The sequence below is a fragment of the Ceratotherium simum genome, chromosome 26 (genome assembly GCF_057802395.1).
Source record: "Ceratotherium simum simum isolate JZ-2026a chromosome 26, ASM5780239v1, whole genome shotgun sequence".
In the NCBI taxonomy this organism is placed as follows: domain Eukaryota; kingdom Metazoa; phylum Chordata; class Mammalia; order Perissodactyla; family Rhinocerotidae; genus Ceratotherium; species Ceratotherium simum.
The window spans coordinates 20127462-20146695 of NC_141925.1; the positions used below are offsets into that span (position 1 = coordinate 20127462).

The window sequence follows — 19234 nt, forward strand, 5'->3', positions numbered from 1 at the left end:
TTTGCTCCAGTATCCCCAGGCTGCCGAGCCTCGGCTAGTCTTTTCTGACCCTGAGGCCGGGCTCAGCCACAGGCCCAACTGCTTGTCTGGCCGGCCTCAGCTCCCAGCAGACCCTGGGCACGGCTCCCTGGCGTCCAAGGCCGTCGGATAGTAGGGCAGAAAGAGGCTTTCGGAGGCGCAGCTCCTCATGGCGTGGTGGGTGTGGAGGAGCAGCCGTGGGAAGCGGCTGGTGAAGTACTGGACGAAGCTGTCTGGCACGTGGCCAAGTGCCTGCTGCACCTCGACCGGGAGCTCCCTGTAGTGGTGTTTCTGGAGGGGGGAGAGCAGAGAGCCTGGCTCAGCTGTGCCAGGCGTGCCCAAGGTCCAGGCTGCGCCCAAGCCCTAGAACACACCTTGTTCCTCATAGCGCGGAGCAGGTCTCGCACTGACGTCCCCTTGTACGTCCGGAACCTTCTCAGATCTGGTGGGGGCAGGGAAATCACTGGCAAAGCTGTCCCTGCCGGCCCCTTCAGCCCCCCGGGCCCACCCTCGGTCTGGCCTCTACCTGTCTGCAGCGGCACCGAGATGTGCTTGTGCCAGTTGCCCTGGACCACCTCGCAGCCTCCTGCCTCCAGTGCCATCACCAGGGCCCCCTGTTCAGACTCCTTCTCCAGCCAGTCGCTGACGTCCTGGGACCCCACAGAGCTCCTGAGCCTCGTGGCCAGCGTCAGGCCACAAGGCCAGGAGCATTCTGGAGCTTGGGGAGCAAAGCCGTGAAAGCTTCTTGGTTTAGGATGGTGAGGACAGCTGCCTCCCACGGAGTGCAGTCTCTCTGCGCCACTGCCCCCTCCCACCAGGTTATCCCGCCAGATCTTCACCAACCTAAGAGGTGGGTACTCTTGTGCCCATTTCACAGATGAGCAACCTGAGGCTCAGAGGCACAAAGTCCCTTGCTCAAGGTCACACAAGTGGAATGTGCTCTCTGGGCACGGGTATAGCATGATGACACGGGCTGAAAGGGGGCTGTATTCTCACACACAGGCAGCTGGGGCTAGGAAAGTGGTAATGAGCAACTGTGGAGTGCCAAGATGGCAATGTAGGAGTCTAGGCTCCATCTTGGTTTAGATAAGGAGCCCGGCTGCCTGGAACAGGTACAAGTCTCTTTTCCCCCAGCGAGTCTGGCTTCCCCTTTCTTGGTGCTTGGGACCTAAACTTGGGACTTTCTGGGGCCGTCCCCAAGATTTCCCCCTGACCTGGAAGAACTGGAGCTGCTTGGCTCGGCTCCAGAAGAAGGGGTGGGCCTGCACCTGGCGAGCAGAGGGGCGTGCCTGCGGGAGCGGGCTCAGCATGGCCTCAACCAGGTCCCGGGCGACGACCGTGTCTGGAGGGGCAACGGGGAGGGATGACTGCAGGCCCGCCCCAGCCTCATGGTCTGCTTCCCTTTTCTGCCGGGCCCAGGTCCCCCTCACCATGGGCCTCTTCCTCCAGGTGAGCCAGACAGGGAGCCCCTGCAAGGATGTTTGCCTGGCGATAAAGACTCTCTCCGAAGGGGTGGCCGCCACCGGAAAGCACGTAGTAGAACACGCAGCCTGCAGAGAAGATGTCCACTGCGCTGGTCTGGGGGCCAGAGAGATGAGCGTGAGGAGGACGCCTCTGCTTCCAGGAAGTCTGCCTGGCTAAACTCTCCTATGGGCTGATATGGAGCTGGGGATTTGGTTCAGACTAGAACTCAAGGATCCTTGCTGAGAGGATCTCCTTGGCCCCAAATCCCCTCCCTCTGTACCGTTGAAAGGGGCCCATGGTTTTCAACCAACATCTTTGCCCTAGTTGAGGTTTCCAAGCGCCATTCCTCCAGGTGTAGCAGGTACCATAAGTGAGTGAAGCTAGCCAGGCATGAAACGATCAAGTGGCCTGAGAACTCCATCGTCTGGCCCAGGCCCTGTCTGCAGGTGGCAGCTGGCACTTAGCTCCAGCTGGTTGCCTCCAGGGGACTCTCCTGGGGTGCCAGAGCTTTGATTTTCAAAGAGAATCCAGAAATCCAGATTTTTATGTGGAATTTCCCAAATGTTAAAATATTGGCCACTAATTAAAGAAACAAAGCCTGTACAGGCTCACAGCATCAGTGCCTTTGGTGTTGGGGCCTCCAGGTGGCCATCTCTAGCTTTCTTTCGACTTCAGGGGTGGGGGTGGCTTTGCCTAGTGACTGTTCTGTTGTGTTACTCTCATCTATGCCCATGACTTCAACATTCACCCGCACAGTCATGACTCAAAAATCTATAATCCTGGGGTCCCAAACTCAAGTGTCTCTGGGGGTCAGACACTGCCCTGTGCTTCAATTGTATTAGCTCATCGGATGCTCCCCAAACCCTCGAAACCAGTGGTTCTCCACCTCGGATACGTGTTAAGTGACCAGGGGCCTTACCCCAGGCTATTCAGGTCAGAATCACTGGGTGTGGGGCCTGGGAAGCTGACTTTTTTTTAAGTTCCTCAGTGATTCTGCAGCACAGTGAAGACTGAAACCATTTTATAACTCAGGGTTTCTCATTCTCAGCACTATTGACATTTTGGGCCAGATAATTCTTTGTGCTGGGGGCTGTTCTGTGCATTGTAGGATATTTAGCAGCATCCCTGGCCTCTACCCACTAGATGGCAGTAGTAAGCCCCCTCTCCCCAGCCAAGAGTGACAACCGAGAATGTCTCCAGACACTGCTGAGTGTCCCCTGGGTGGTGAAATAGCCCTTGGTTGAGGACCACTGCTCCAGGTAAGAAGGGATGAATTATCCCCACTTAACAGATGAAGAAACAGGCTTGGAGGAGTGACTCAAGGTCGCACAGCGGTGATGTGGAGCCTTGTTAGGAGAGGAAATGCGCCAGGGAGGGATTCTGGCTGCCTGGGGTGGCGGGAGGACTCACAGGGCTGTCTGGGGGCCGGAGCTGTAGGAGTTCGGGCGCCATCCAGCCTTCCGTGCCCGGGATGCCGGAGCGGAGGCTGAAGCTGTGGCGGCCTGCAGGCAGCTTCTTGCAGAGGCCAAAGTCTGAGAGGACCACCCTGCCTCGGCCCAGGCTGTCGGGCCCCGCGATGAGAACGTTGCCCGGCTTCAGGTCCCGGTGCACTGCGAGAGTGGAGGGGAGAGCTGAGAGCCCAGCTGGGGAGGGCAGGGGCTTGGGGATGGAGCGAGGTGGGGGCCCGTACCTATGTGTAAGGAATGCAGGTGGGCCAGGCCAGACATCAGCTGCTGCAGCACCGTCTCAGGCTCCAGGCCCCAGCGGTCCAGCTCTGGGGTTTCCACGTACTGACAAGCAGCAAGGAGCCAAGCGTCACTCTGCCGCCAAGACCTCGCGGCCACCCCCGCCCTCCGCACCCCCTCCCCCCCAGCTCCAGCCTCACCTCCTGCAGCGAGGCCCGGCAGAGCTCCAGGGCAATGTAGTGGAACTGGGGTCCCCGCTCAGTGCAGAAGTAGCGGAGCACATTGGGGTGCCTGTCCGACTCCTGCAGCAGCTGGACCTCTCGCCGGACCAGGCCGAAGCATTCACGGAGGAGCCGCTTGACAGCCACTGCCCGCCCCTCAAACTGGCCCCTGGGAGGTGGGCGAGCAGAGGTTCGCGGAGGGCGGATAAAGCACAAGGTTAGCAACTGGTGGGCGACTTACCCACCTGCACCCACCTCGGGGATTCTTGGAAAGAATCGCTCTCCAAGGGACAGTGGCTGAAAGGGCTGTGAGGGCCTCCTCTTCAGCCCGGCTCCTGGCTGCCACTCACCGGAAAACAAAAGTCCCGCCTGCCCCACGGCCCAGCACGTCCTTGGGGTTGAAGGAAATCTTCCCCACCACGGTGAGCTTCTCAGCTGCGGGGAGAAGAGGGCGGGGTCTCGGGGTGTCAGCCACACCTCTGCCCAGTCCAGACTCCCCGTCTCCACCTTTCTCTGGACTTCCATGCCCAGCCTGCAGCCAGCTGCCACCTACTCCTTGTGTGTCCTTGGGCAAATTACTTAACCGCTGTGCCCCGGGTTTCTCCTCTGTAAAGCAGGACTCGTGTTAATAATCCCGTACAGAATTATTGCAGATTAAATGAATAAATGGAAGAAAGGTGGGGGTGAGGTTTGATATAGTATCCTCTTTCATCATTCTCCCTCGTTTGGCATTTTCTGCCCAGGTTTTTACTTCCTCTGTCACTCGCCCTACCTCTAACATTTATAATAAACCCTTTAAATGGAGGAATTGGCTTCCAACAGGAAGGTGAGCTTGGGCGGTTAGAAGCACTGTGTGTGGGGGGGGTGCGGTCGCAGAGAAGACTGCCCCAGACAGGAGGGGGAGCAGTGGGCATCTGGATGTGAAGCTGCCCCAGTTGGAGTAACTGTCCTAGGGTGGCAGGGAGCCCCCGGAAGGCCTTGGTTTCCTGTTAAGCAGGGTGGGGCTGGCTCAGGTAGCCGAGGGCTGTAGATGTGGACAGTTACTGCTCTTCTCTTTGGGGAGCTTGCAAGAGACCCCTCACAGTGACCCAGACACGTCTGGGCAGGCCGTGCGCTGCTCAGCTCCAAGGGGCACCGTTCATACAGCTGAACGTATCGGGTGCCCCGAGAGCTGTGCACCCCTCAGGGGCCCTGAGAACACTCTACGTAGGAAGAGCTGCCAGCTTCGGTCTCTGCAATCGGCTTTAGGAAAAGCAAATGCAAATCAGCCTCAGGGATCAGTGAGAGAAGTACCAAGCTGTCCCTCAGCATCTCTCTGGGTTCTTTGCTGAAACATTCACTCCCCTCTGTGGGCAAGATGCAGGCAATCACTTAAATTTGTGTGCCCTGGACTCTCAGGGGTGGGTGGGCGCATGGCCTTGCTGGAAGCACATCACCCACAGGTAAGAGTGGGCCCGTCTCTCCGGCAGCTCGAAAAGCAGGGACGGAGTTGCTGGAAAGCCTGTCGGAACAAGCCCTGCTCAGCTGGCTCCATGTGAGGGGCCCTGAGCACTTCTGGCCGCTCTTTTGTACCGCTCATTTGGTTTTGCTGGGTTTCCTGTCTCCTGTGTGTCTGCCTTCCCTCTCTCAATGCCCTTGGCGTGGGGTAAACACTCACTATGTGCTTTCTGGGTTAGATATTCAGGAGCACCCTCAATGCTAGGATGGAGGCCAGACTTATGGCCATGAAGGCCTTGAATGCAAAAATAATGAGCTGCGGGAGGCTTAGTCTGCACACCCAGATGCACCATCACTTGGCTCAGCCTTCTACATCATTATAACGCAGCAGGAGCAAATGCAGGAGTGAAGTTCTAGAGTAATCAAAGGCTGTCATATGAGGGGGAAACAGTGTGCAGTCAGAATTACCTCTGAAAATCCTGAGAACACGTGATGCATTTTGCTGCTGATTTTACACCGGGAAACGCTTCAAGTCAGTTTGCCAAAGTGCAAACAGAGGTAGTGTCCCACAGCTGACCTGCCTTTGAATCCCTGAGCCTCCACTTAACTGGCTTTGTGAGCTGGGGTGGGAGTACCATGAACCTTTCTGCCTTCTTCTCCTCTTCCATAAGCCAGGCATTATAATAGTATCTGCATCACAGGGATGCTGTGAATATCATACGAGTTAATACACGCAAAGCTTTTAGACAGTGCCTGGTACACAGCAGGCGCTATATAACTGTTAGCTCTAATGTTAGCTCTGTTTCAGCCAATCAAGCTTTGGCTTGACTGCATCCACTTGCTGTTGAATATACTATGTAGCCGGCGGTCCTGAAGGACCCAACCAAGCACGTGTAGATGAATTTGTGGAAGTTCAACGAGAGTAGGATGTGACTCCTCTGTAGATTTTGTGAGCCATAGAAAGGTCCATGAGGAATGTCCCTCTCCCTGCACCAAGAGAGCAAGAGCAAGACTTCCAAGTTCAGGGTTCCTGACATAGATGGTCTAAGAATAGGTTAGAGGCTGCCACAAGGGGCTGGTGCTAGAGGGTTTTTTCAGAGAGTGGTTCTTGGAGCTTTTCTGCCATCAGCCACATTCATCTATTTGACTCCCCCTGGACTAAATCAAGATTTCGATACACTCGATAGCTGCATATCAGATGGGCAAATCAGCCTATTAACTGTACCTCTGCCTGTTTCTCATACCTGATCAGTACATATTCATTCGTATGTATTTATTGAGTTGAGAAGTGCTGTTTAAGAATCTCCAGTGCCCAGTGTCAGCCATTGATCCAACAGATATTCACTGAGCCATACTCTGTGTCAAGAGATTGTAGCAAGACAGGCTGAGCCACTGCAGTTTAGACAGGGTACCTGTTCTCCAGTTTGCCACAGTCCCTACTACTCCCTATTCTCTCCCCTATGTAGCTGCTTCACTCGTTTACTTTATCCTGCTGACCTACCCATAAGCATAAGTTCGCAACCCTCCTTTCTGCTTCCAGGATGTGTCCCCTGCTTTCTCTCATCTCTGAACCTTTGCCTGTGCTGTTGGTGCCACCTACAATGCTCCTCCCCACTCCTCCCTGCTCACTTGGTAATTCCTTCTTATCCTTGGGATCACAGCTTAGACATCACTTTGAGGACACGTTTTTGTGTGTGTGAGGAAGATTAGCCCTGAGCTAACATCTGTTGCCAATCCTCCTTTGGCCCTGGGCTAACATCTGTGCCCATCTTCCTCTACTTTATACGGGACGCTGCCACAGCATGGCTTGATAAGCGGTGCATAGGTCCGTGCCCAGGATTGAACCTGTGAACCCTGGGCTGCCAAAGCAGAGTGCGCGAACTTAACTGCTACGCCACGAGGCCAGCCCCCGAGGACACTTTCTATTTCCCCACATCTGAGTTACATGCCCCTCCTCTGTGTTCCCACAGCTGCCTATGTGACCCCACCATGACAGCATTTATCACGTCACCTAATGCATGTCCTACCGAGGCTTTGCCTAGAGGTGATGAAAATGCCAAAGTAAAGAGTTTATTAGCACTTTAAACAAAGACAGTGAAAGAAATAGAAAAGTTTTTTTAATTACAGAGGAAATCCAGTATTATGTAGAGATAGTTATCACTGAGTTTCATAACAGAGGTCCCATGCTCTATCTGCGTGTTTTATTTTCTTGAATTCTTGTTCTGAAGCCTTGATAACACTTTGATTATTTTCTTATAGTGGGTAAAGGAGTCTAGGTATTTTATATAATAAGGTGTCCTGGCTGAGCCGGGGCTGGGATTCAACATTCCCTTTTCTATTCCTCCAAGGATTATTGGTATCTACTGACACAGACAATCAAGGAGACATCTGGGGAAGGAATTCCATCACGCCAATGACTGGGGTCCAACGGACTGTGAGTGAGGGACAACTGAAGGACAATGGTAGGGGACCACAGGGCCCTTTGATGAGAACTACCCTGTGAAAAGATGGAGTCTGGGTTGTCTGGGAAAGACCCAGCTCAAGTCAGAAGGTCCAAGGAGATGAGCGTTTCAGGGTGCAGTGGGGTGTGTTATATGTGGACCCACCCAGAGCCAGTAAAGTGACAGGAACTGTAGCACCTCAGGGCTCAGGCAACTCTGTGTTGGGGGACTCCCTAAAAGAGCTGGCCCCCGAGGAAGGGGGGCTGTTCCCTCTCAGCAGAGGCAAGGAGAACACAAGGGTGAATGTTGGGAACAGCAGTGGAGCATCCAGCCAAGTGAGGGACAGACTTCAGCCTGAGTTAAGGTGACAGCAGAGTGGCTCCAAGGCAGGAGGTAGTGGTCTGAGCAGTGACGAGGAGGTGCCAGCAACAGTTCATGCAAACGACCAAAGGCCAGCCCAGCCCAGAGCCAGAGAAGCAGGAGAAGTACCCTGGATGGACCAACAACAGCATGTGAGAAATCCCTGGAGCATCCCACGAACACCAGAGGAAGCTTGAAAGGGCTCGTTTATAGGATTAAATTGAGAAAAGAGGAGAGAAATGTTTAAAAAGTAAAAAGAAGAGAAAAGGTGCCAAATTGTACCTAAGTTATTTACTATTATTCTTACCCAATATGATGTTATTTTAACACCAATGTTAACAACATCACTAGGTACGATTTAATAACAATGATGATGGTAACCTCTCACAATGAAGTGGGTGTTATTATTCCCATTTGACAGATGAGAAAACTGAAGCTCAGAGGTGTTAAGCAATTCGTCAACGTTAACAGAGTGGAGTTAGATCTATACCCAGCCCTAGCTGCATCCAGAGTCCTTGACAATAACAACAACAATAAAATGTGACGGCAGACATTTCCAGAGTGCTCAACTGCCTGGCAGGCCCTGTTTGAAACACTCTCTGATTAGCTCATTTAGGCTTAGCCACCCCACTATAGTGGCTTCTAATAAACCAACTTTGAAGCTAAACCTGCCCCCTCTTTTTTTCTCTGTCCCTGACTCTGCCCTTTCCTGTTCACTCAAACTCACCTTCAGGGTCTTCAAGTGGCTGGGCTTGCTCTGAGGGGCTCTGGAGGTCCCGTGAGGTGGCGCCCAAGAGCTGGCACTGGGCATCCTGTGAGACGTGAGAAGGGCTTGCAGGTGCCGGCGGATCCTGCTGCTGCTGAAATATGAGGGCCTAAGAGGGCTCGGCCCTGCCAGGCCCTGCCCCGTGGTGGGCCCAGCAGCTGTGCCTGAGATGGCCTGGCACTGGAGCGTGAACATACAGAGCACAGCAGCTGGGGCTCGGGGATCTGCTGGGAGGAAGGCAGGGGGCAGAATCGGAGCCGTGTGAGGGAAAGAGTCATCGAGTGGCCTGGGAGAGGAGGAGCAGAGTTCCCCCCAGGAAGACCCTAACACGGACCTGAGGCCAGGGACGATGGGCTTACCTGCCTCATCAGGAAGAGAATCCACCCGCCCAGGAGGACAGCAGTGAGGCTAGCTGCCAGCAGGTCTTGGGGTCCCAGCCCTGGATGCAAGTCTGCGGTTTTCTCTTCAGGATGCAGCTCCAGGTCCCAAGGTTCCTCTCGGCTCAGGCTCAGGAGCTGGGGACAAAGGGGCTTTCACTTTTACACACCCCCTCCCGCTGTGGAACCCCTAACCCTTCTTCATCACCCAGTACAGGGCTGGGCTTAGCTAAAGGGGCAGTGAGTGAGTGGTCTGTATGGTGGGAAACATGGCACTCTCCGTGGTGCTGAAACATCATGGTGCCCCAGGAGAGCCGTCTTCCAAACCTAGCTGATGACCAGCATCTCCTGCAGTGTCACTGAAAAATATAGATACTCTTGGGGCATCACCAAAAAAATGCAGATATCCACCTCCAGAGATTCTGAATTCAGTGGGTCTGGAGTAGGCTCCCAGGCGATTCTGATGAGCAACCAGATTTGAGAATTATTGTTCCAGGTCATGGCTGTTCCTTCTTAATTTAAACTACTGGTGATTCTTGTCCAGCCCTCTCCCAGGAGAGCATGCTTTTATAGTTTTTCTGTTTTCATTTTCTCACTGTATAAATGTTTTGTAACTTTTATGTTGAAGAATAATAAAGAAAACTGTGATTCATGTTTCACAATTTAGATAACCAATATCTTTTGACACTTCTAACACATTTCTGGCAATAACAAAACAAAATTTTTTCTTCTGGGAAACTATGTGAAGTCAACTGACCTACCCCTAAATGTTGTTCCTAGAAGTCTGAGGAAAAGGCCCAAGGGCTGCCCGCCCACCGGCTGAGTCTCCCCCCATGTCCTCTGCCCCTCTAGCACTGACCTCCAAGAAGAAGGCTGGAGCCTGAGTGCTCTCTGAGGGTCTGGCCTCAGCAGTTCCACTCCCTGGGGCTGGATGGATTCTCAGCATGGTAGTATGCAGGACTGGGGGTGGCTCATGGTGTCCTAAGGGGCAGGGCAAAAGTCAGTAGGCTGAAGGTGACCTCAGTCTTTCAGCTCAGAAGCTGGGCTCACAGGTCCTTCATGTTCATCTATTCCAGATTTGAGCCAGAGGATCTTACCAATGAGCAGCCACTGGCTAGGGAGGGCCACACTCCCTGAGGGGTATCTGACAGCAGTGCTAGGTGAGCCCTCTCGCTCTCCTGAGACTTGGAGTGTCACCTCCTCTGTGATGGGGCCATCCACGGGGGCCAGGGTCAGTCCACGAGGCTATGGCAGAGATGAAGATTCATGAGTAAGAGGGGCTCCTCTCCCGCTCATCCCCTCTCTCCAGCCCCTCAGAAATCCCTTCTCACCACTAGGGCCACCCCTGTGTGAACCAGTGCTTTGGAAACATAGAAGCCAGCTTCATCCTTCCCTACATACAGCGTCATCCTAGTTGGGGAGAGGAAAAAGAGGAGAAGGCTGAGTGATGGTGGTGAGTAGTTTCAGTTATCACTGTACCCATGTCCTTGTCTTGTCCCCTCCCACATCGACTCTGGGCTTGGCCATGTGACTTGCTTTGGCCAGTGAGACAAATAGCAAATGTGACACGAACAGAGGCTTGAGAAGTGCTTGTGCACTGGAGCTTGTCCTCTCGCGTTGTTCTTTGGAACCCTGAGACCACCATGTAGGAAAGCTAGGGTAGCCTGCTGGGGCACGAGAGACCTTATTTGACACCCCCTAGACCAAATAGTCCACCAACTATGATGTAGGTGAGTGAGGCCATCCTAGATCGTCCAGGATCACCATCTGACTGCCTAGTCAGCCTGACCAGAAAAACCTGACCAGTTAGTCAGCCTGCCTAACTAAGACTGCCTAGACCAGAAAAACCAACCACCTACCCAAAGAATCTTGAAAAATAATAAATGTTTGTTGTTTTGAAGCTCTAAGTCTTGGGGGTGGCTTGTTATGCAGCAAAAGCTAACTGATACAAACTCTATAGTCAATGTTTTTAAATCTATGCCTAGCCCAGACCTCTTTCAAGAGCTCAATTTTCTGCATCTGAACTCATCACCTCATTCCTTACCTCCCCCTCCTCCTCCTCCTTCTCCTCCCCTTCCTCCTCTAGTGCTCCCTACCTCTGAAAATGACAGCACCCACACGCTTCTAGACACCTGAGCATGACCCTTGACTCCTTGCTCACAATCACCAAACTTGCTAATCACCAAATTCTTACTGGTTTTTCCTCTTAATATCTCTTACCTTCCACTTATTTCCATCTTTAGTGTTTCCACTCTAGTCCAAAGTGTCTTCATCTCTTGCCTGAACTAATGCAATATTCTATAAGCATCCACTTCCTCCCCTATGACACTCTTACAATATTGTTCACAGTGCAGCCAGAGTTATCTTTCCAAAATGAAAATATGATCAAATCACTTCCTTGCTTAAAACCCTCCAGTGACTCTTCCTTACTTCTCTTCTAGGAGAAAATGTCCAAACTCTTTAAATGACCCTACAGATCCCTGCTTAACTTAGTCTCAGACCTTATTCCCTGCTCAGGTCTATGCTCCAGTCTTATTAAATTTCTTTCTGTTCCCTGGTTGCTATGCTTTCTCTCTCTTTTATATCCTATTCATCCTTTAGGTTTCAATTTAGATATCCCTTCCTCCAGGAAGCTTTCCATGACTGCCTCCCACCCCCACTCTCAATTAAGCTACCCTTCCTATATATTCCCACGGCAAATCTATACTTCTCTTGTATCATCCTTTATCATACCATATTATAATTGCCCCTTTACACACCCTGTCTCCCCTATTAGACTCTGAGAGTTTCTATAGGTAGGAACACTGGCTGTATTATTGTACTCCCAGAGCCTAACAAGTGACTGGTCCATAGTAAGTGGTCAATTAATATTTGTGGAGCAAACAAAGTGAAGGGATAATCCATGATTTTCCTAGACTGTCTCTTGATTCTCCAAGACGGGGACACTAAGGTATTCAATGCTATAAGGAAGGGTGACATTTAGTCTTTAACAATCAATGAGGCACAGCACCTACCAAGCAGAACAGGTGCTGGCTGTAGCCCTGGAGTGGAGACCTGGAGGCCCCTCCTAGGCCAGATTTTACTCTATCAGTTGCCGAGCAGTGGGGCTATCCAGGGGATCCTAGAAGCAGATGGTGGGGGGGGTGGGTGCAGGGCACTGGTTATTTACCAACCAGTTTGGCAAAAAACCAATTTGAAATATTTTGACCCCTGATTCAGCTGTACTGGTGTGTCAAGGTCAAACATCATGCCTGCCCATGGGCCTGGGCAACAGCACTTCCAGAGGGCTCCTCCCCACTCCCCAGGCATGGGCACCTACAGCAACTGGATGTCCAAGGCAGAGAAATGGGTAGCTGTGTCTTGGGGACCCGAGGCAGGCAGCCGGATGTGGCCCCAGCGGAGGGCGAGGAAGTGCAGGGTGTCCCGAGCCAGTGTGAGATGGGGTAGCTGGCGCAGGCTGTCCTGGTGCCAGGTGTAGATGCCCATCACAGGCACGCCCAAGTCCTGTGTCCACAGCACCGCCCCACTTCCTGGGTCCACAGTTAGCAGCAGGCCCATCCCACAGGATGCCAGGTGGCTCATGTCTGCCAAGAAAGATGGCTGGGGAGATATGGTCAGGGAGCTCTGACGTGAGGCACCTTGGAGCATCTTGGGGTGGGGAGCTGCTCTGAGGGTGGGCCATGAGGAGGGCCACTCAGGTGTATGAGGTCAGGTGAGATCACCTGAGGGTTATCAGGACATGGGAAGGTCAGTCTGAGGTCACTGGATCATTCAGTCAGTCAGGGGGTCAGTCAGGGGCAACTGAGGAGCTGGGCAGGATGCAGGGGTCAGTCAGGGTCATCCAAAGGTAACTCAGGTGTGTGAGTCAGTCCAGAGAGAGATCACTTAGGATGTGGGGTGGTCAGTCATGGTCTGACTGATGGTCACCCAAGATCGGCCAACCAGGGTGGCCCGGAGGCATGTGGGTCACTTGGGAGACATTTAGAGTGTGAAGGGGGTCAGTCAGGGGCCCTGGGGGTGTCATTTGTGATGTGTCAGGGTTACCTGTGTGGGTTCTCATGCAGACTGAGAGAGTCAGGGTAGAAGGGGTTGATGGGGCACCTACGAGGTCACTCAGGCAGTTGGGTAGGACAGTCATGTCGAGGGGGTTCTCAGTCTGGGAGGAGGTCACTTAGGGTCATCTGTCAGGGGTCGTTCAACATTGGGGATCAGTTAGGACATGTGGGGACTGCTCAGGGTGTATGAGGGTTGCTTGGGGTCACTCAGGATGTGGGGAGTCCCCCAGGGTGCCCTAGTTGGGCTCCCGTGGAGTGCGGAGGAGCTAGGATGTCAAGGGCTCTCGGTACAGGACGGTCAGGCTGGGAGTGGAGGGGTCACTTAGGTCACCCATCAGGGTGTGTCATTCAGTATGCGGGGTCCCTGATGAGGTCAAGTGGGTCAGAATGCGATGGGGCTTAGTCGTGGATGCCACCCAGGGTTCCCTGAGTTGGGGGCCTTGCTCCAAGGTAGGGCCAGAGAAAGGTGGCACTCACACTTCCCAGGCGAGCCATCCATGGGTGGTGCTGAGTAGCGGCGGTAAGTGGTGTTCCAGCGTAGGGCAGGGGCCCTGGGGTCATGCATGGTGACCGTGTACTCTGGGGATGCCCAGAAGCAAGGTTACCAAGCACACCCAGCTGACACTCCTCCCACCCCCACCCCAGGGGACATCATCTTGTGGGGGCGAGTGCTTGAGCACCTGGCCTGGAGGCCAGAGTCTGTGAACAACACAGTGGCAGAAACCAGGTCTGTTTTGGTTACTGCTGTACCCCCAGCTCCTTGTTCAGTGCTCAGTGAAATGTTTGTTGACTGACAGATTGACTGACTGGCTATCTGGCAATTGCTATCCAAGATTCAACTTGGATAGCAATTGCCAGACCTGGGCAGGGCAAAGCGGGGGGCTGCTCAGAGCTTGGGGAGCAGCTGGGGCCTGACTCACGTGTTCGGCCGATGTAGAGGAGGGGGGTAGAGGGACTCTCTGTGGTCAGTGTCATCTGTGTCTCCCCTGACTCAGGGTCCACCACAAACCAGGCATCCTGCTTCCGGCCTGTGGAGGTGGAAAGTAGGCCAGCTCTCAAGATGGCATGGGTGAAGGTGTTTGTCCTATCATGGGACAGCTGGCCCATCATGACCCAGGTCCCTGTCTCTGCTGGCCAGACCTGGACCCACAGGCTGGAAAGGTGCTTACCTGTGTAGAAGACCCCATCGGAGCTGCGGCATGGGGAGGCATGAACCAGCTCCGGGATGGTGAAGGGCAGTTTCTAAGGAGAGGGAGACGTTCCAGGAAGGAACGAGAGCAGAGAAACACAGACAGACTTTCACTCGGTACAGTTATTATAATTTCCATTTTCCAGAGAGGCTAAGTAACTTGGCTAACGTCACACAGCTAGTGAGTGGCAGGGCCAGGCCCTGAACCAAGGCAGACAGTTTCCAGAACAAGCACACTGAACCATTTTGCTACACAGCTTCCTAAATCACACACTTAAGACTTCTGGTAGGCTTCAGAATTCTGACGAAGCACATTCCACCCGACTCCCTGTGATAATCCAGAGTTGTGTTCAACAGCCCCCATCAGAGTCCTGATGTGGAAGATGGAAAAAATGGCCACAAGTTCCTCCTCTCCCCGTGTATGTCTGTGCAAGGTGACTTTTCAGCTCCTCCTGTAAACAGGTGGAGTCTATTTCTTCACCACTTGACTCTGTGCTGGGCCACGTGACTTGCCTTGGCTGATGAGACATTTTGTGTTGGTGCCATGGAGTTGATTCCGACTCCTAGTGACCCGGGGTACAGCAGAGTGGGACCCTGCCTGGTCTTTCTGCGCCGTCCTCTCACCTTCCAGCGCTCTATCAGGCAATGCTCCCCTGCTATTCACAGGTGTTCATGGCCAATTTTTTTGGAAGCGGATGGCCAGCTCCTTCTTCCTAGTCTGTCTTAGTCTGGAAGCTCCACTGAAACCTGTTCACCATGGGTGAACCTGCTGGTGTTTGAAATACCAGTGGCATAGCTTTCAGCATCACAGCAACACGCAGCCGCCACAGTCTGACAACCAACAGACAGGTAGTGTGGCGCCCTGACTGGGAGATGAACCCGGGCCACAGTGGTGCCGGATCTTAACCACTAGACCACCAGGGCTGGTTGATGAGACGTTAGCGAATGTGATACAAGCGAAGCTTGAAAAGAGCTTGTGCACTGGCCTTGCCCTCTCTTGCTGCTTTGGTTCCCTAGTTGATTCCACGTGAACAAGCTCAGGATTGCCTGCTGGAGGCCGAGAGACACATGGCCCGGCTGCCTCCGTCAAAACCCAGCCAACCCCCGACCAACTTTCAGAAAGAGAGCCGTCTAGGTGAGCAGCAGCTGACCACAGATGCCTGCGCAAGCTCAGTCAAGATCACCCAGCTGAGTCTGGCCGACATTGTCATCCCACAACATTGGGAGTTAAATCAATTGTTTGTGTTTTAAGCCATTGAGTTTTGGGACGATTTGTTACTTAGCAAAAGCTGACTGATATATAGGTCGCTACCTAAAACTCTCAGAGTCCTGGAGAAGCTCCGGTGGTGCCCTCAGAGGCCTGAGAGTTAGCCTGCTCTGCAGACACAGCCAGAACCACCCCACCACCTCCTGTCGACAGGTCCCTCCAGATAGCTTTCCCATAATGCACTCAGAGCCCTGACTTAACCCTCTGCAGGACACTCAGATTCTGACCACACAGCTCCTTCTACCCCTTCAGTGCTCTGGCTCACAGAAGCCCTGGCCCTCTCCCTTCCCAAGCACCGTAGGAAACACACCATTAATCCCTGTTGTTTCTGGGTCCCCAAGATGTACAGGCTGCCATCAGCTGGGTCTGAGAGAAAGGCTGTCCTGCAGAGCAGAGAAGAACACAGGGAAGGTTGGGTGTACGCCCCCTGGTTTCATGAAGGCCCCCTGTCCCTCCACCTTCCCAGCTAGCAGGAGCCCACCCTTGCAGGAGGCACCAGAGAGCGCCAGACCCAAATTTCCTCCCTTTACTTCCAACATGCTCCCCTCCTCCCCACTGAACACCCTCTAGACAACAACGGCTTCCCCATCTCCCAGATGGCCCCTCCTTAAAAGACCACAGGTTCACTTACTCCGTGACGTACATTGGCCCTTGGATGATGGGATCTGCAGGGACAGGGACAGGGACACGGAGCATGAGTAGCCCCCTCCAGACTCCCCACTGGAAAGCACAGCTCATATTCACTGGGTGCTTACTGTGTGCCAGACACCAAGCCAAGCATTTGACGTGTGTGTAATGTAACCCTCCCAAGACCTCCGTGAGGCAAGGTGAGGACCTCGAGGCTCGGAGAGGAGAAGTGACTTTCCCAACGCCACACGGCTGGTAGGTGGTGAAGCTGCCTGCAGACACTGCTGGTTGGATTCTAGACCCCGTGTTCTTATCCTCTATGTCTCAGTGATGCCCCCCCGCCCCAATTTGGGGTCCAAGGAGGGAGGAGTGACCGCCTTTTGCTCACCATCCTTCAGTGTCCATTTCAAGTCCCCCGTCTGCTTGCTCAGTGCGTGGAGACTTCCATCCAGGGTGGACACGAGCAGGAGGCTTTCTGGTCTGAGGGTCTGGACCTACAGTGGGAAACACAGTCACCACCTCTGAGAGGCCTGGGACCACCCCTTGTCCTGCCCCAGGCAGGGCTGGTTGTGACTCCCTGCTCCTCTGGCGGACAGAGAAAGAAGGAAGGATGATTGGAGAAGGTGCTGGCCCCACCCATTGATCTCCTTGACTCGAGAGAGGGGTTACAGAGGGAGCCAACTCAATGTAACTTTTTATTTTAAGCTCCCTTTGTGCCAGGTGGAAGAAACTCAGTGCCATGTGGCTTCTCCCAGCTTTTTTCCAGCTCCCACTGTGTCTGAAGTCCCACCACTTCCCCTCCCCCCTCAGTTCCTTTTGGTTTTCCAAGAAGGCTGAGGGCCTTTACAAAAGGACTTCACTGACCCTTACAGCCCCCCTAGGAGAATGGTGCTGTTATTCTCACCATTGTACAGGTGCGGGAGACTAAGGCTCAGGATGGTTAGGTAATTGGCCTAAAGCCATGCAGATAACAAACGGCAGAACTGAGACTTGAACCACCATCGCTGAGATTCCAGCACCTGGTCTCCTTTTCCTTTGCCACACTGTCTGCCTCTTTCGGGATGACCCCTTCTGTCCCCCCAAACCGGCCCAGCTGCTTTTGGTGCCAGGCTCCTGTGGGTCCCCTGAACCAAGGCTGGGGGTGGCCGAGGGAGAGAGGACTGGAGCTGCCCTTACATCTGGGTTAACTGCTGCCCCGCTGGGTTAACTCACTTGCTCTGGCCCCTCCTTGAGCAAACAGGGTGCGGCTGAGCTCCCAGCAGGAACCCTAACATCCGGGTGGCCCAGCCACACCCCTGCAAAGGCCACATCCTGCTCCAGGACCCTCAGGTTTGGGGCGGAGCCAATGGTTTTGGTGGAGAGTCAGGAAACTGCCGCCTAGCCCCTCTCTTTCCCCAGCCGGTTCCCTGATCTGCACCATGGCAGGAGGGAAAACGGTCTAGAGAAGACGCTGCACACTGGTTGCCCACAGCTGAGTTTTGTCTGACCATCGTGGTGTTTAAAAGTTTGTCTGTAACTAGCTGCCAATTTTAAAAAATGGAGGATTTCACTTAAAAGAATCTAGATTTCTAATTTTTCTCATTTCTAGTTTTTTCTAGTTTTTCAGGAAACACTCGATCTGGCTACACTGGGCCCCCATTCCTACTTGGCAACCGTGGGGTGGACCCAGAGCTGGAAGCGGGGCCTGGGGACGGCAGGAACAGCTAACCCTACGATCCTGTTAGCTGTTCTGGGGGCTCCAGGCTGGACACGTGGGTTCTAGTCTGGGCGCCTTTGCCTTGCTGAATTTCTGTAAGACTGGACCCTTCTGCTCCCGGCAGAGCTGGACCAGATCCCCACATCTACTTATTTATCTCAGAGGTTCGGAACCTCTGGTCCAGTCATAGGTAAGGGGCGTGTTGTCACCTGCCTGAATTTGCCTTGAACCGGGTGTGTGGGCGCGTTTCTCGACGGAGGACCCTTATGTTGATAACATGTTCCGAGAAAGCCGGGGTCCCAGACGTTTTAGACGTATGGCAGTGAAACCAGGCGCACCCACCCGCCGGCTGTTCCCTCCACCTGCAGAAGGGGCAGGGTGTTCCGTCCACCTGCGCCCTTCCACGCTGGCATGTCTTTTCAGCTAGGTGTTAGTGGGGGCAACCGGGTAACTCCCCAAAGCTAGGCGGTTTTCAGTGGCCAGGGGCCGACTTGGGGCGACCCGGACCCGGGAGGGGGCGAGGCGTCCCCTGTTGCCCCGCCGTGCCCCAGCCCTCCGCGCCCCGGCCCCGACCTTGGAGGCTCCGCGCCTGTCCCGCTTCTCACCTGTGGCGCGAGCGTCCCGAGCAGCGCCGCGAGCTGGACCACGAGCCGGAGCCGGAGCCCGAGCCGGAGCCGGAGCCCGAGCCGGAGCCGGAGCGGGGGCCATGGGCCCGACCCCCGGGCCGCGCTCGCCATAGCCGACGGCAGCCGCACGGCAGGCCCGGTCCCGTGGTGCCTCCAGGGCACGGCGCGGCCCCCGCCCGGCCTGGAGGAGACTCCGCCCCGGGCTGGGCCAGTTGGGTACGCAGAGGCTTGGGCGCAACCTCAGCCTGTATTCCGCTCCTTCCTCCGCCCTTCCCACCACACACCCGCATCCCCCAGTCACCCCGCAAGGACAGCTCTGAGCTTTCCTGGGAAAGGGATTTTACCAACGGAGGCCGTTTATGGAGAATTTACCACCTGCCGAGTACTATGCTTCGTGCTTTACATCCATCATTAGCTCATTTAGTCTTCACAGCATTGCCGATGTAAAAACAAAGGCTCAGGACCAGAATTCAAACTCAGATGTCTGACCTCAAGCCGTGTGCTCTTTGTCACTACGCTAGTGGCCTCCACTGAGAGATGATGAAATATGGATGAATTGATTGACTCATTCAGTAAATATGTATTTAATAGGCCAGCCTGGTAAGCCGGAGAGATAAGGTCCCTGTCTTCATAGAACTTACAGATTCCTACATGTTAGGTATCAGGCAATACAGCCTCAAGGATCCTTGCTGCGGCAGTTACAGTCCTGGTGCGGGCGGACCTCCCCAGCTTGGTTCAAGGAGGGCCTGCAGGGGTCCAACTGGTTTTCAAGTTTTGGCTCATTTATTTCTCCTGCTTCCTTGTGTCAAAATCCTTGCTGATTTGAGGATCATGCAGCCTGGCTCTGCCACCCTCTCCCCCTCCTCCTCTATGTCATCTTTGGCCCTCCTGGTCACACCCCCACAGTCACTGAAGTCTTTGCTAGGTGGCCCATAGCGTTCATCCCCACCACAAATCCTGCCATCATCATTAGTGGCTTCGGTGTCACTTGCTCCTGCACATTAA

At 54.0% G+C, this 19234-nt stretch overlaps 1 protein-coding gene across 6 annotated transcripts; it reads right to left on the reverse strand.

Annotated features, from left to right (window-relative positions):
• Positions 1 to 30: 30 nt before the first annotated feature.
• ERN2 (endoplasmic reticulum to nucleus signaling 2) lies at positions 31 to 18340 on the reverse strand. 6 transcript variants are annotated; one of them, XM_087417134.1, is made up of 23 exons: positions 18209 to 18340; positions 16296 to 16401; positions 15912 to 15945; positions 15591 to 15663; positions 13994 to 14066; positions 13745 to 13852; positions 13302 to 13403; positions 12089 to 12353; positions 10101 to 10179; positions 9867 to 10014; positions 9629 to 9750; positions 8752 to 8907; positions 8354 to 8486; positions 3896 to 3994; positions 3739 to 3823; positions 3368 to 3557; positions 3173 to 3272; positions 2893 to 3092; positions 1449 to 1596; positions 1233 to 1360; positions 545 to 668; positions 393 to 460; positions 31 to 309 (listed from the first exon to the last, which is right to left on the reverse strand). In XM_087417134.1, the coding sequence occupies exons 1-23, from the start codon at positions 18338 to 18340 to the stop codon at positions 97 to 99; spliced, it is 2886 nt and encodes a 961-aa protein (XP_087273260.1). In that variant the 3' UTR covers positions 31 to 96. The 6 variants fall into 6 exon arrangements, with proteins under 6 accessions (XP_087273260.1, XP_087273259.1, XP_087273258.1 ...); XM_087417133.1 differs by having other exon boundaries at positions 393 to 668; positions 8354 to 8438; XM_087417132.1 differs by having other exon boundaries at positions 393 to 668; positions 8354 to 8483.
• Positions 18341 to 19234: the final 894 nt, after the last annotated feature.

Coding starts and splice junctions, on each gene's coding strand:
- ERN2 (XM_087417131.1), bottom strand. CDS start 18,340: ATGGCGAGCGCGGCCCGGGGGTCGGGCCCATGGCCCCCGCTCCGGCTC. Junction 8,487..8,751: donor TTCTCTTCCTGATGAGGCAG/GTAAGCCCATCG, acceptor CTCATATTTCAG/CAGCAGCAGGATCCGCCGGC. Junction 3,273..3,367: donor GCCGGGCCTCGCTGCAGGAG/GTGAGGCTGGAG, acceptor GCTGCTTGTCAG/TACGTGGAAACCCCAGAGCT.